This window comes from Chelon labrosus (assembly GCF_963514085.1).
Source record: "Chelon labrosus genome assembly, chromosome: 21".
Taxonomy (NCBI): domain Eukaryota; kingdom Metazoa; phylum Chordata; class Actinopteri; order Mugiliformes; family Mugilidae; genus Chelon; species Chelon labrosus.
In genome coordinates this window covers 8,985,398-9,002,464 of record NC_140354.1, presented here as the reverse complement: position 1 = coordinate 9,002,464, position 17,067 = coordinate 8,985,398, and the positions used below count along the sequence as shown (strand labels likewise).

General features: G+C 44.8%; 1 protein-coding gene across 1 annotated transcript; it reads right to left on the bottom strand.

The window, feature by feature from the left end:
* Nucleotides 1-4,769: 4,769 nt before the first annotated feature.
* gpr139 (G protein-coupled receptor 139) lies at nt 4,770-16,166 on the bottom strand (the record flags this gene model as incomplete). Its single annotated transcript, XM_084571157.1, has 2 exons — nt 4,770-5,851; nt 16,019-16,166. The coding sequence occupies 2 exons, from the start codon at nt 16,164-16,166 to the stop codon at nt 4,866-4,868; spliced, it is 1,134 nt and encodes a 377-aa protein (XP_084427283.1). The 3' UTR covers nt 4,770-4,865.
* Between the last annotated feature and the right edge of the window lie 901 nt (nt 16,167-17,067).

Below are 17,067 nucleotides of genomic sequence, written 5' to 3'. Positions count from 1 at the left end.
TTTGTGTGTGTAGTCCTTGATGTTCACAAGAGTCTTAAATGTGGAATGAAAAGTCTAGGGTGTGATTCTGTTTGCAGACAAAAAAACACAAGTTCACCAGCAGCTCTGTATTTCAATCTTTAGACATACGTTTCTTTATTTCTTTAATCAAAAATATTAGCCAGTACTTTTCTGCATACTTTCTCACAGCACAGTAATACATACTCTTATTACGGTGTACATTCATTAGCAGAAAAATAAAACAAAAGAAATGAAAGCCTCTAGTTATCCCAATACAATGAAAAAAAAACACACACAGTTTTGAAACACTGCCATGGAGAGAGGTAAAAGACTGCTAAAAAAAAAATGCATCGTGTAGAAAACCACAATCAGAAAAATACCAGCAAAAATGCCTGAAGCGTCACTAATACATTCATGGATATATCGTTATAATACTGTGCTGTATGTAATTATATTCACCATGACTGAGTATAAATACATGTTTGATTTTACACATTACAGGTCCTATGGCACAAACACTTTGTAAAGCTTCTCTCTGTCTAATACAAACTTTATTTACACACACACTTGTGCACACTCACACGCTGTGGAGCTGAGCAGGTAGAGAGAGACAGAGAGGAAACAGAGCAGAGCACGATGGGTGAGAGAGAGAAATGTGATTGATTTATGTTTGGTTATCTTTTTAATATAAGGCTGAAGAAAATATAAATCCTGGGTGTTTTTTTTTTTTCCCCTTCCCTCATAGTGGGGAGGATTTCTTGGCATCGCGCCCCCCCACCCTCTCACACACAGTCTCCCTCTCCCTCCCGAGTGCCTCACGTGGGATTTGAAGGGACACCTGCATGTGACAGACGCTTTCCACTCGCAACTCATCCCTCCACTTTGGTTTCCCAGCATGTCTGCCTCCGTCCCTGGGGGCCGTGGCCAAGGGGTCGCTGGTTCTCGCGCAAATGTCACATTAACATGGGTGAAGCACTGGATGAGGTTAACACAGGGAATGAATGTCATGGCAGCACTGATCTGGCACGAGATCCGCGGGCTGAAGCAGAAACTATTCTCCTTTTGTTATTTAATTATACATTCTTCTTCATGATTGCGTTTTGGTCATTAAGCAACATCGATTAGAATTAAAGCACACATTTTAATGCCTTTACATTCAATCAAATGTCACATCCTGCAGAGCACGACTGTAGCTTGAGCGATTACTAGTTATTGACCCCCTGTCCATTTATATCCATCAAATAACGCTTGAGATCCTTCAACTTAAGGTCCCCAACTGCATCAGTCAATTTCTAGTGACAAAGCGATATGCACACCTCGCATTTATGACTCCCTGGGAGTCAGTTAACAGGTAAAGGGGACACTTGAGAAATTAACTTTGCGCGAGTGCTTTTGACATAATGCGGGATGAGTGGGAGGAGCACGGAGAGAAGGAGGTGAGACGCAGATGGCTGTCGCTGTTTTCCACAGTCACTTCGCGATCCTCAAGAAAATCAATTTGTGTGGAGCAAAGAAACAGAGTTATGGTCTGTGTATGTAAGTGGAAAGGGAGGTTTGAAGTCGGAGAATTAGGTTTAGCCCGGTTAAAGTCGTCTCTGACGGCAAAAGAACTGAGGAAATAGCTGCCGTTACGCACCAACAGTTGGCATCTGTGCAAATACAGCACGAGGAAAAAACATGTTTTTTCATAAACTGCGGCTCCAGCAAACACAAAGAACACAGTAGTGACAGTAATTTAGGCTGACGTCTCAACTGTTATGTTGCTGAGGCCTTTTACAATACTGTCTGGGTACTTATGTAGAAATGATATGCACATTTTATTATGCCTATAGAGAAATGTATCAACTATAGTCATGCAGAAACAGTCATTTCCCTTGTGACAGTTCAGAGTCTATACACCTCCATTCATCTTAAGATGATGGTTGAATAAGTGATGGATACAAATAATGTGAATTCACAACATGGCACCATATTTGTTAAGTCCGGGTTTAAATGCCCCGAACTCATTGTGCGGTACGCAGCCTAGTCTGGCAATGCTGTGGAGGCTACAGAGAGGCTTTCTGGTCAGTGTTGGCTCCATTTCTTTATATTCAATAGTTATTTTTTTTGGTTATTTTAAATTCGTAAATTCGTAGGCCTACACAAGACATCTGCTGTCCCCACGGAGGCTTTCAGATTAAACAGCTCTGGAGATTCCTTGAGGGTTACTACTCAGTGGGGATCTTTCCTGATTGCGGCATATGTTGGAGGGCTTTTATTCTGTTGCATTTGCACCGCCATTGGGAGTACTGAAATGTCATAATGGCCAGCTGCCGGTTGGAAAAATGTTATATGCTGTTGTTCTCTGTGACATACAGCAACATTGCATATGGGCTCTATGAATCCTGGATTCAGTGGTCGGCTCATTTTTATGCATTTTGTTATTTGGATGCATCTTTTATATTTATTTTAAATACACTCAAGGCTGCTTCTCTACTGGGATTGCATGTTCTCCAAAGAAGAGAATAAAAAAAAAAACTGAGTTATAATAATAATGACTGCTCTAACAGATTGCTGTTCGAAGGGAGGACATAACTTAGCACCGGCCGATCTTGTGTTAATAACATTTCTGCTGCTGTGTGATATTGCCGGTATTCATCAAATTCAAAAGAGAGAATCTGAAACACAGCCAGCTCTGGGCGTCAAACAGGACATCGGTAGGTCTGTTAATGTTTCAATAAAATCCTGGATTACATTCAGTGACACCTGAACATTTTTTAGATGTGCCCGAGTCGCATTAATAGCTAATGGGCGTTTCAATACGGGAAAGATGATTTTTTATGTTGGGAAAAGCTACTGTATGTGTGAGCGCACCTCTGCAGAGTGTAGACTCACAAACCGAGGCTTTTGTGCTCTCTGCAGCTTTAATTTTTGTCCCAATCTGCAGAAATGTGAAGAAAGGCCTGGAAAGTGCCTCGCTCACAGTCAACAATAACTTGGACTACTTGTAACACACCCATGAGCTGTGCTGTACATCGTAAAGTGGAATGAGATATTCCCTGCTCCCTCTGACTTTCTGCTTTGTTAAATCAAATTACCAGTTTTAACAGAAATACACTGGGATAGGGTCTATACATTTGGGGCAAGGAACGAGCGACGGCCACCAGGACCTACAGGGTAGACCCAAAGCTTCGGCATGGCTCAAACATGATGTGGGGTTGGATCCTGTTTGTGTGTGACCCAGCTTTTTCTTTAGTATGGTGTAAGAAAAAGAAATTACACACAGACAATCACCCCCTGAAGTGTCTCAGACATTTGAGTGTCGAACAAGAGTGTCGGGGGCACGGCTTTATCAGCTATGACAGACACACCTACGATTCATCAGGTTTAAAGGCCTGATGTGTCTGATCCCTGCAGGCAGGTATTAGCAGAAATCTGCCCTTTGGCACAGCTTCGCTCTTTATAGATAGATGAACCTTGCTAATGCCCCAAGGTGTCTGCAGAATGGATGTGCATTGATCTCAATGTGCTCTGTCTGCAGGCAACACAGCGCAAAGAGTCTATGTGTGTGTTCTCGTCTATGGTTTGTTACCAGGCGGCACTGAGACAAGAGTTGATGTACGTGACTGTGTTTCGGTGTAAAATGTTACTGAAGTGCCATTGGCCAGCAGCAGAATGTGTCACCGTGGCCCTGAGACCAAATTCACTGTCACATGGGCCCTCATGGGACAGAAAATTATGGTTGGGGAAAACAATCTGTAGGGAAGGAGAGCAGATTTTTCTGTCCTCGCTGTCTCTCTCTTTCTTTCTCAGTCTCCTACAAAGCTAAAGGGTTCAAGAGATGTTCAGTTACATTCATTATATTCATAAAGGCTAACAGTACATCATCAAAGATCATTAATAGTTAATAGAGGACTATCTACTGAGCGCAGAAATTTCCTCACCCCGATATTGAAAATGTGATAACTAATGACACCACGGAGCTGCACCAGCTCCGATTCACATTTTTTATCTTGTATTTTTGCAAAGCTACAGTAACAGTCAAGTCTACCATTAATAAATATTTAACCAGCAACAAGCAGTGTTGTGCCTACTTGTCCCATGACGACCTGTGAACTTGGATGTGAGATGGTCTTCCATAGCAAGTGCAGACTTCGTAGGTGACCTGCGCTGCCGGGACGGACACACACGAGGAAAGCCGGCAAAGGCTGTTCATTTTTTAAAAGCTCCATTCGACATGCCTTTGAGATTCCTCTGCATATTAAACTGGATATGACAGAGCGGTTTTACATGGCGTGAGAGACAGTCAGGACGGTGGGGAGTGGACACATTCTCACTGGCTCTGCCTGAGTGATTCACCCCTTCAGGTGAGATGTTTAGTGCCCAGGCTGCATCTTTGCTTTCTGGAAACAACTCCCAACAGATGTTGCTGTTCAAAGCTTGTTGGCAGCAAGCGCTCCTAACAGAACCACTATAAATTCACCAAGGATTCATCTCGTTGTTTTGTCAGTTTATACGCCGCAAATGGTTGCTTTTATTCAGGGGGTAGATGATGGTGGTGATATCTCTTTATCAGTCAGTCACTCACAGCAGATGTATTTTTTTTTTTTTTTGCATGGAGGAAACAATCAACACCTATTAGATGCTGGTGGCTGCTTTGTGAATACTGTATTGAACATGATCTGCTGTTTGCTTTTCCACCTTGCTAGCCGACCACTTTGTTATCGCTCAAAGCTAGCTAAACTGTCACCTCTGTGCTCTCCGGGCGTGTTGACATTTTCAAGCCTCAAGGAGTCCCATGCGGGCAAAGCTCGTCGCCACAGAGACAAAGGCTGAATACGCTCCCCAACGATTGAGGGTGGGGACAGCTGCTGGTGGCTGAGAGCTCAAGAGGAAATACAAATGGGCTTCCCGTTTTTGTCATACTGATACACCAACATCTTGATGCAATGGGAGTTGGCTGGTGAGATCCATGGACTGCTTGTGATGGAGAAATTGTGGCTGGCGTAAAAAGGCGGCGGCTGCTTCCGGCAGTGCACCAGGGCTCTCAGCACGTTGGCGGCCATGCCCCGGAAACGCTTGCTGATGAAGCAGTAGAGGAAAAAGTTGACTCCGGTGTTGAGCAGCGCTAGCATGTTCGCCAGATCAGTGAGCATGTGGAGCAGTCGGCCGGCGCTTTGTGAAGCCGGGGGAGCCGAGTAGAAGTGGTAGAGGATCATGAGGGTGCGTGGCGCCCACAAAACCGCAAAAATGGAGGTGATGGCGAGGAGAATGGCGGTGGTCTTGCCGGTGGAGTAGCCGCGGAGACGGAAGCAGCTGCGCCGTCTGCGCAGCTTCCGAACGATGACGGCGTTGAGAGAGAAGAAGACCGTGCAGGGGAGGAGGTAGACGGTGGCACAGTGGGCCCACACCAGAATGTGCTGAGCCGCCGTTCTTCTGTTGCTCTCCCCTCCTCCGCCACCACCGCCGGCAATCCCAGGCAGACTGTGCCACAGCTCAGGCCACCAGTAATAAGGGGCTGCAGAGAGCAAGCATCCGATGTACACAGCAAATATCACCTTGCGTGTGCGGGCTGGATAAGAGACCGTGTGGTAGCGAAGGGGGTGGCAGACGGCGATGTAGCGGTCTATGGTGAGTGGCACGGTGATCCAGATGGAGGTGTGGATGGAGGAGAACTCCAGGATCTGCACCGCACTGTTCAATGACGGCGGCAGCGGTGTCGCCAAAATGAAATCCTCCAGTATGAAGTCAACAAAAACAATGAGGAGCAGCACTAGGATGTCGGCGGCTGCCAGAGCCAGGAGATAGTTGTAGGAGGACTTCTGACGACGCAGCACCAGCTGGGACAGGATAACCACAGTCAGGATGTTAGCTAGGAGGAGGACGGATGCGGGAAGGGTGATTGAAAGTAGATAGAAAGAGGAAATGAGAAAGTGATGGGAAAGGAAAAAGTATGATGATGGGTTAGGGCAGGGAAGGAAACAGAAAAATTGAGTGTTAGTGAGCAGGTAATTGAAAAAGGTAAGACTCATCCAGGAATCAACAAACAAGGCAACAACAGAGGTGCAGCCGAGGACAAGATGTGTACTGTAGGTGCTAACATACACTCAATACAATGAACAAAAATAAGAGGATTTAAATTAGGAGCAGATCTAAGAATATTCTGGATGAACTCATTGCCCTGGTGACATTTTCCTTTCCTTTCCAGTTTCAGCCCACTATATGAAAAAATATAAAATTTTTATCATGGTTCCCAGGCAGTGTTTGCCGTGTTCAACCAGCTCTCCTATCATGTAGTCATTCCCCCGTTTATTGCTCCCTTCCCTTTTCCTCCTTCATTCACACCTGCTGTGTGTTTCCAGCAGCACCTGCCTCTGCCCTTGGCCAAATTGTTATCTCTAGTAAAGTGCAAAGCCACAACAAAAACAGGGCAACGTGCAGCATCGCAGCCTTGGCAATCTGCTGTGTACACTACTGCCTGCCATCCAGCCGCTGGCAATTTAGCTCCAGAAAACAAAGAACAAGGACGCCCCCATCTCCCCTCTTTTTCAATCTTTACTCCCACAATGCACCATCATATCTTCTCCTGTTATTAAGAGTCTCTCGCTGGTTATTTATTAAGTCTACACAGGACAGGTAAAAAGTCCAGGAGGGGTCCATCATCTCTTATTAAATGAATTGTGGACATTGAGACATGTGTGATTTATTCCACTACCGCTTTTATTAAAGCGCAGCCTCTGTCCATCTGCAAGGGAGTACAACACCGATTCTCCTACTAATGTAGACCTGCACACCTCTTTTTTCCCCCCATCACCAAACATTGATTGCTATTCCCAAATTCTTCCCATCGTGTCAGTGAAGCTTACAGGTCCTGAGTATAGTTAAAACCATCCCAGACCTAGAGGAGGCAGTAAAGAAGGAGCAGACTTGGCTTACACTGTGGTACCAGTGAGACGTGAAAGCTGGAAACAAGGAAGGAGTAAACTAGGATTCCCACAGATGGATTGGCGTACTGAAAACATGAGCTCCCAAATACGGGGAAAGCGAGAAAGGTTTTAATATAATTTGATAAGTTATCATTTAAAATGATTTCAGTTTTTCTTGGGGGAAAATAAATCAAAATGGATTGAATTTATCAACTTAATGGCTCCCTATGAGAACAAATTCTTTATAGGAGCTATAAACTTTTTTTTATGGGCTGAAGCTACTGAATTTACCTCTGGATAAATAAAATATCTATCTATCTATCTATCTATCTATCTATCTATCCTGCACCAAATCTTAGCGTCATGAAGCTTATGGTATTCAGCATTTCTTTAAAATAACAGTTGAATCAATAACATACTATTTGTAGTACTTTTGAATTGTCCCGACACTTGTTTCTCTCATTTTGGACTAGGCTGGATAACAGAAACGCTCAACCCAGTTTAACAGCATCCCAAGCTACATCCTCCAAAACGGTGCTACAGCTGAATTACAGCCCTTTTTCTTACGCCGTTTCCACATTAACTGAGCATAATAACAGCCACGAAGGGGGATTAATGGAGGACCGTAATATCAGAATGCATTCATTTAACGCTGGCGTGTCTAATGAGTGTGTTTCCTATCTCATAAAAACTAATTTAAAGACAATTCTGGAAGAGATTCTTTCAGTTTATGTTGTTTACATCTATATTTTGCGAGGTGATATAGCTTTAACGAATGAATGAGAACTACACATTACAACATTGCTGCAGCGAGTGCTGCCAGTGTAGTGTAATGGGAACGTAATGGGTTGAAGCTTATTGACTTGCACACAATTATTTTTCTTATTTTTCTTAGTTCCTGAAAAGCTAATGCAGGCATTTAGGAAATAAATGTTTGCAACTGAACTGCAACATTTCAAATTGTATTTAAACCTATTTGTATCCTACAGGAAAGACTGTTGCACAAGTTATTCCATTATAGTGCATATTCAGTGCATATGTCATGAAGCGTAAAATTTAAAGGCCTTATTTGAGGCACTTGATTCCAGTTTATCCAAAGATTTCCAATTCACGTGGTGCTAGTTAAATCACCTAACAGTCAAATACCACACTGTATCTGTGCTTTGCTGTGGCTAACCAGCCCCTTCAAGAGAAAACTGCTGGTGCAGCATTAAGTCATGTCCAATCTGTTTCCTCAGACAAAGATACTTCTGACATTGCATCGCAGCTTCACAGACGTCAATGCACTTAGTAGCCATCACTGTCCATGTAGTGTGCGTGTGTGTTCGCTGATCCCGTGCCCCCTCTGCAGTAATAGATCCGGGATTGGATTAAATATGGCAGCTTGGAGTCTGGTACATCACACTTCACAGCCTCAGCCGCTATCAGCTGATTACAAATTACGAAGCCGGCTCCAGATAATGACCAAAGATGCGCTTGCATGGCTGGAGGATGTGCGGCAGGCGAGCGAGACAGACACACATTAACACAGCATGACTCTGAACATGCACACGCGAACACACAGATCATTTGGGACGGCCTATTCATTAACATCACATCTATCAATAACCGTAAATGAGATGTCAAAGTGGATGCAAGACTCAACAAGCATATGTGTACATGTGAGGGCATTTATAGCACTACACCCCCCCGCCCCCCAACATAATCACATAATCAATTGTATCCTGTCTATACAACACACTTACCTCTGCACAGTTAATATGGTGGAATCTTCTTTGGCTTTTTTTGGTCTGTTTCTTCTCATTTTTTGATTTTCATTTTTGGCAAAATAATCCACAGTATAAATTCTAGGTTAACCTCAGACTCAAGGATATGAAATGCAACCATCCCTTTAAATGTATTGGCTACAGGTTGTTCACAATATGTTCATTTATTTTGCTTCTGCTAATGAAAAATATATATATATTGCTTTACTGGTCAGGCCAATCATATGATTTCAGTGTGTTTATGACTATTAGTTTGATCAAAACCTTGACTGCAAGAAACTGGAATCTCTGGCCAAGTAGCAGCAGCCAAGCTGCACTGTGGGAAATGTAGGAAAATCCAAAATCCAGTGTCTCTGGTCATGTTGCACATTTTTTCATCCTATTTTTTTTAAACTTCTCTGTACACATGACACCCAGCACCACTGCCACAGTTGCACTAATTTATCTGCGATGTCCTTCACATATCTACCACAATGGACGTCAACTTTAATCCACTTCCTGGCTCTCCCTATTGTGTCTCTCCCCATCAGCTCTCTCACTGTTTCTCTGCACATACTGCTGAACAGAGATGGAAACAGTGAGGAGTTGACTGTCACCAGCTGGGTATTATTCGGCTCGGGCTCCCCAGTGAGGCAGGGCCCCTCTACAGACAAACAAAAGAGATCCGTTGCAAGCTTGACATTTCCATTTAGCTCTGGCCACCCCGCACTGGGTTGCCCATTCATTTCAATTGACTCCATGCTCTTTAGGTCTGTCTCTGGAGTGGGATGGATCTGCTCGGCATTCAACGCGTGTGAGGTGGCACATGCGGGGATGGGGAAAGCCAAGGTGGGGAGGGCCGCAGTCATGCGTACACAGACAGAGACATACAAACATACAAAGAAGCATGCAAGTTTTTTTTTTGCCATCTTTGGCAAAAAACAATAACTGTTTCCGAGAAGGGATTAGAATAACCTGTAGGACACCTGACACCAGTCTGCGGTGTGTTTTTCCCTTGGTCTACATTTGCTTTTATTTGTTTGTGAGTGCGTTTGCATGCATGACCCCCATGCCTGCTTGTGTGGGAGAGTGCTTTGTGTCTCTGCTCCCCCCCTGCTCCTCTAATATAATGAGGGACAGGGCCATTGACGTTGTTTAGCGGGAAAAGAGAAGGCACAGCGTGCTCCCTGAGGTGTGTAACGAGGCTGACTCATCCCGCCACTAAATGTTCAGATGGGCTGTCGAAAAAAACGACACTGAGTAGTCGAACCCCTCAAATGGCAGAGATAAAACATGACATACTGCCAATTTCTTGCACACTTGTCGTCAGGCCTTCTCACGGGCCCCATATACAGTAAACAGACAGGATATTGTAAAAAGAAGATCCAGCCCCTCGGGAACGCTCGGGGGGAGAGAGGTGAGTAAATTACATTTGAAGACATAATTTCAATGTATAATGCACCATAACACGAAGTATTGACTTAAGACTGTTTAGGGCTCTGCAAAACTTGTTACTTTATGATAAAAATGATTGAACACTTGGAGTAAGTACTAATGCTCACATTGATTATTGGATTTCACTTTGAAATGGTTGGATTGTACACTGTACTTATTTTAATTGATTAATTTATTTTTTTTCAACTCTCACGATCTCACAGGACCGCTTTATGGAGCGGTTGGCATGGCAACTGGTAGTCACCATTATGTCACATCCTGTTTTTATAGAGTTACCTAAACTAATTAAAACGAAAGAAAAATTACACTTGAACATGCATCAACATTATATTAACTACCTAAAATGGCAGAAACCATCCTTGAAAGAAAAAATAATAATAATAATTTGACGTGTATTTTAGTGTTATAGTTTGGCCCAAGTCCCATCCACTAACATGGAGGGGGCGGAGCTTATGACCTCTACTGCAGCCGGACACCAGGGGGAGCTCTACGTGATTTGGCTTCACTTTTGAGGAGCAGTTCCACCAAGTTTTTTACAACATGATCCATGTAGCAATTAGCATTAGCTAGCTAGCAGGCTCAACTTGTCCAGGATATTTTATTTTTAGTGTATTTTTATTCTACATTGCTGAAATTCCTTGGCAAGACAACATTGTGGCAGCAAATTCTATGTAAATTTTAAGTAACCATCCGCATGGCTTAATGCAATATATTTTTATACTTTAAATTTGTTTACAGCTTTAGAAGCCCACAGGCACTGCAGGACTGCAATTGAGGTTTTATTTATTTTTATTTTCTCGTTGTTTGCAGGAAATTGAGGTTAGGCTTTGAAGGCTTATCTGGAGACTAATAAGAGTGGAGGAGAGCAGAAGAGAGGGATGGCAAAATAGGGTGAAGGAAAATGCGGTCTGAGGAAGGTCACAGAGAGTTAAAAAGAGAGCAGGTGATTGAGGGGGAATGGAGGGTGGGATTAGAGAGAAAGACCGAATGAGACGCACAGAGAGGTATAGGGGAGAGGCGGCGGGAGGAAAGGAAGGGGGGCGAGGGACAGGATATCAAAGCCTGCTTCAAAGGTCACAGGCACTTTGTTCCTGATGACAACCATTTCCCTTTTGTCTTCTCCAAGTGTCAGACCGGACATGAAGCAGGGCGATTCCTTAATTCCCCCGAACAAAACCCAGGGGCACATCCTCAGTACTGAGCCGCTAGAAAAAAATCACGCACACATTGAAAATTAAAGAAAAACTAAAATTTTAAAACTTGAATTCACTTCAAAATGAGGAAGAATCTCTGATGTTGCTCTGATGCAAAATTCCTTATCTGCGTTCATTTGCATTGAGTATGGGACGCAAATGCAATATTATCAGTCAAGCAGATTTTATTGTGTAAGACTGATGCACGCTGGGTGCTAATAGGGAACTGTAGAAGGAGCTCAAAAGAGAAAAATATTAAATAAAAACGGAGCAAGACCAAGAAGGAGAGAAAGAGATACTGTGTGTATTGAAATAGAATATTTAAGTTTGATGGGAAGATGAAGAGAAAAAGAGGCCTGGTGTGCTGCTAATGATATCGATGCGACTGCAGCGCTCTGCTGCCCTGCTCGCCTCAGCGGCCATTCGTTTTGCAGACAGGCCGCGGTGAGTCAGGGCTTGGAGATGACTGTCCTCACATCAAGGCTAAAACTGCCACCGGTGATAAGGTGCGGTGTATTGTGCGCCGCGCGGCGAAGCCTGCTTATCGTGTTTTAAAGGCTCCGTAAACAATGCTTACAGTTATCGCGTGCCCTCGGATCCTCTTCGATGAATTATCAGCTTTGAAACAGCAATAAAGGCGAAATGAGATAGGGTATAGTGGAGAGGTAGAGAGAAGCAGGTGGATAGGAGATGAGAGAAGCGAAACGTTAAATGATGACCAAATCACAGCACTGTGTTTATGTTTTTTAGTCCAACAGAGCGACATGCAGAGATGCAGATTGCTGGTCAAACAAAGTCACCGCACAACTCTGATTTATTGCCTCAAACTACACCTCCCTCCTCTCTTGCCTCCTCTGCCCTCCCATGCCCTCCCTCCCTTGTCTCCCCCCTGACAAGCTGACATGCTTGCCATTTCTCCCCTTCCCTTCCCTTTCTTCTCTTTTCTTAAATTGAAAGACTGGACTTCAAACTGAAGCTTCCACCTGATTTCCCCACCCTGTTCTCGCCGCAGCACAAACCTTCACATCCCTTCCTTCTCATTCCAGTTTACCGCACCCAATCTCAAACTCCACATTCAGCTTGATAGTATCTATTAACAAACCCCCAAACCGCCACAGATGCCCTGTCGCCGGCGCAGATTGACGAATCGATTGCTCAAAATGAAAATCGATGGGGCCCATCTCTTCATCAAGCTGACACCTGGCCGGCTCTGCAGCGTGGAAGAAGGGGTTGTTAGCGGCGAACATTCCCGACCTTTTCCCCTTGGTCGGGCGGAAGAGTGGGAGTGGGAGGAGAGGCTTTCCAACTCACACGTGCAGCAGTCACACCGCCGACTGCCGAGCAGCCACACAAACCGCGTGCAGCTCGAGGGGACAGGGAAGTGGCGTGCAGTATGTGAGGGCGCACACATTTTTGTGCACGGGTGCAGGAGGGACCCACTGAGAGATTTATTCTCACACAGTCTGCACATGTTTCCCAACCAAACAACAACTTGTCCCTCATCTGTTCCTGTAACGTTGCACATATAATGACGCCTAGGTTTATTCAGCAAATGAAAATAAAATAAAATATGCTGTTGCTAATATTTGCATTTATTTAGACTATTTGACTAAAGTCTGCAAAGCGCAAGACTCAGTTGCATGCTTTTCTGGGAATCTGCTGGGACAACTGCTGTTTCCTTTGTTCATGGGATGACAGTCAATGCCTGACAATGTCTGATAAAACTCACTTCTTATATGAATATGAGTTTGGTAACGCGCCATTTTGATTTAATTACGAGGCATGTTTCAACCGATATAGAACACACAATTGGATCGTCCAATGGGGGTGACAAAGTATGACATCAAGCGATTAAGGTACTCTTGGCTGTCAATGTCAATATCTTTTACAACAGACGCGACAATGGACTCTAAACAGCTCGCTTCTCAGTCATCAAAAATACTAATCAAAAATTTACCTTCTGTATTATCGTTGAGTTCACAGTTAGTAAATGCCCAACCGGAACCAAAACTAATGTATGAGTCAAAGAAAATATTTGATGCATCCCGAAAGGCTCATCCCATTAATAAAACATTTAGTCGGTTCATCCACAATTAATTAAATCAGCACTTTCCCTTTGTTTGTTTTTTATTAAACTTCCCTTTTACGGCCGCCTAATGACCGAGCAAAGTTTACAAATTGTTAATTATTGAATGCAATAGAAACTTTGGAATATTAATTGAATCCCCTTAGTGGCTTTGTGTGCCGTGCCGCTCTATCTTGGAACGCAGACGTTTTATTACCATGTTCTGCAAATTATTCAAATGAGGCAAAATTCGGGCGTCGACGGCAAATTGGCCTGCTGTCTGGAGACTGATGAACCACCTGAGGAAGAGGAGACTTGAAACGCGTCTGTGGAGGCAAAACGTCGGCGAGCGCCTTCCCAGAAAGAACGCGCCGTGCGGAGAAACGTTTGACATCTGTCTTGGCTCAGACGTTCGCAGCATCCTCACTTCATCATCCTGCATCAGTGTTCATCAGCAGTTCCCGCTATACAGTTCGCCTCTTGGCAGGGAACGCTTGTCGGGACGTGTTGCTCTGTACTTGAGGCTTCCCCTCTGAAATCCCGGCATGCCAAGAACTGAGGCAAAGGTCCGACTCCTTAAACTGTGCTCTTTCCCATGCCGGCGCATGCCTGTTCAGTGTGGTGTAAGGAGGGAAAGAGAGACTAGCGAGGTGGCGATTAATTAAAAATGTGGCAATTCGTTTCAGCTCCGTCGTCTGCAGCACCCCCACTCAGCGCTCAGAGGTGCTACTTCGCTGGCTCGGCTGTTATTAATCTCTCCCTCTCTATTAGTGCTCTGATCCCTCTCTCTTAACTCCACTGTTCTTCTTCTGGGTGTCCTTGTCTTCTTTCTTTCCAGTCGCTCCCTAATCATCTGCTTTTTGTGCTGTTTTCACTTCATCGTTTCCCTAGGTCACCCTATAATCTTTTCCAACCACTTGACTTGCGTAATCCCTTTTCTCATCACCTTTCTTCCTCTCATCCTCCCCCCCCACCCCCTTCAAATCTGTGCTCTTGATGTGACCCCTCTCCGCCTGCTGCATGCAGGTCAAAGTGAGTCTGTGACAAACGTACGGACATAACAGCATCTTCAGTGACGCCCTGTTGCTGTTAAGTAATGAATGACTGTTAATAACATAAAAATAAAAGCTTCCATTTTATCGAAGGGTTCAATATGTCTGGGTCTGTAGGTCACGGTGCTACTACCCGCACACGCTGCGCTCATGAAACATTCATGATTGAGCTTGAGTGGAACGAGGTGTCATAATAATTGAATAAGTCGCACCCGCAAAGTATCAGCGGGCCCCTCTCCACTCTTATTCATCGAACCACCGAAACATTGTCTTACAGTCGCAGGTTATTGTTGCTCTGCGATTAAACTGCCTCAATTGCTTTTTTTGCAAAGACGGCCCAGCAGCAGAATTGAATAAAACAGAGTGTAAGCTCGTGTAAGGCTGCGTTCTGCCATCCGGGAGAAACGATTAGGCGAGATTTGATCAGGAAGAAAGACTTTTACTTTTACGAGACAGAAAATCTCTGTAGCAACCGCAGTCTTGGCACACAGAAGCTTTTCGCTATGCAATGCAGATTTGTTTTGAAGCAAAACCGCTTAGGTTGTTGATGACATCTCACTTCCAATCTTTATAAAGGAAAAGGGGCTCAGAGCTTAGGAAGATTTGTTAACCTTAAGGACAAGAAAGGACATTAAAAGTCCCTGCTTGTAGACACCAAATGCAAAAATGGTGGGTTCATTTCCAATCAAATCACTCCTAAATGTACAATTAAAAACTTTAAATTGTCAGTTTATTGATTTAGAGAGGTGGGTTTGATCAGACAAGATTTGTATCTGACAGTCCAGTGGGCTTTCAACATTTTGGGCTTCCCGGTCTCTGATAAGCATCGGGACTTTTCCTCTTTCAACTGACCTCCAGGTTTTCTGTTTGTGTCTGTCCCTCTCGCCGTCTCCCTGCTTCACACGAACACGCGCACACACACACACACTGGCGTTCACACACCACTTTGCCTCCCCGTGTGAGTCTAGGTCAGCGTTCATAGATCACGCAGCGGGACGCAGGCAGTAAATGCGTCCGACAGTGACTGTGAATGGACTAATCGTTCAACGGCAGAGACGCAAGAAGGAGGCGTCATTAATTTAGGTCATCGAGTGGAGCCACGTAACACATCTGTCTCCGAGGTCAAGCCAGAATCACATAATTTGTCGTGCAAACATTCACACGTACACTAACTCCAGACTATAAGAGGAAAAAAAAAAAATAGGTGAGACCAAAAATCTGCAAAAATTTCAGAAGACTTATGATTTGAATGTGGTGTGCTCGAATATTTGCAAGAAAGGTGCAAATCCAACTCAAGAAACACACAAGCGCAGACAAATAAAAGTACATGTGCATGCACAAGTGACGGCCACAAGGTCAGTATGACAAATCAACAGTGTGTGTGTGTGTGTGTGTGTGTGTGTGTGTGCATAGAGTGACACTCAGGAGCAGCTGTGCATGACACACTCACTCAATCCCGCAGACAAGTGCACAACAAATCAAGATGCAGAGCACAACTCCCGCAAACCACCGATGCAGGCTTTAATGAAAAATGTGAGCAAATTAGACACACAGGTGCACTGGACGCAAACACATAACATTCCAACTCGTGCACATCTCTTACCCGGCAGGCCTAGGCAGAGCAGGATGCTGTAGTAGATTACAGGCAACGGTCCGAGAGGGCATCCCTGGGCAACCTCAGAGGGATTCTGCCCCGCGCTCCAGGTGCTCCCGTTTGGGGGAAAAACGGGGAAGATGTGGCTGTGCTCCATGGCCTCTTCCTTATCCTCTTCCTCAGCTGAGCTCAGTGTCAAGAAGCCGGACCACACGATCAAGCCGTCTGGCTGCCGGTTTGGGAGAGAGGGTGCTCTGTCCTTGGGTGCCAATCAGCATGAGTGTGAGTGCCCATGCATTTGCTGCAAGACAGCAAGGTTGAGTGTGGGAGAAGCCGGGAAAGAATGGGAAGAGATGGGAGGAGAGGGGGAGGACAGACGGGGGAGATGCGAGAGATGAAATGTGTTAGTAGGTGACGGGAGAGGAAGGCGGTGAGAGGAGGCTGAGAGTGAGGCGTGAAGAGGTGAGCGTGAAGGTAGAAGTGGAGAGGGGAGGATGCAGCCTGAGTGTGTGAGAGCGAGGGGGAGTGAGAGTGAGTCGGGAGCACAGCGGCAGGAGGAGGAAAGGGGAGGAGAGAGGGAGAGAAAGAAGGAAGGGAAGGGGAAGGGAGAGGGAGAGAAAGGGCACGGTGGAGAGCGGAACAGGAGGGAGAGACGGAGACTTGAGAGTGGAGGCGGCACGGGGGGGGAGGCTGAGGGGAGATGGAAGGATGCTTAGACAGAGAAAGACTCATTAAAGGACAGAGGGCGGAAAGAGATAATAAAAATGATGTGGGGACAGAAGTGACAGATGAGGAAAGATAAATGGAGGGTTAACTGGAAAGTGAAAAAGGACAATCGCCCTCGTCATGTGGTTTATTTTCTATTTTCTCTAATGCATCTTTCTGCAGATGTTTGCCTATGGATATTGAATTACTTCACATTTGCTTTAGATCATAAGATGTTCCATCAATCTTTGAAAGGTATTGCATCCCTAATCCTTTTTGTGCATCACGATGCCACATACAGCATAACCACATGTGACCAGACACGTGTGTGTGTGTGTGTATGGTGGGAGATG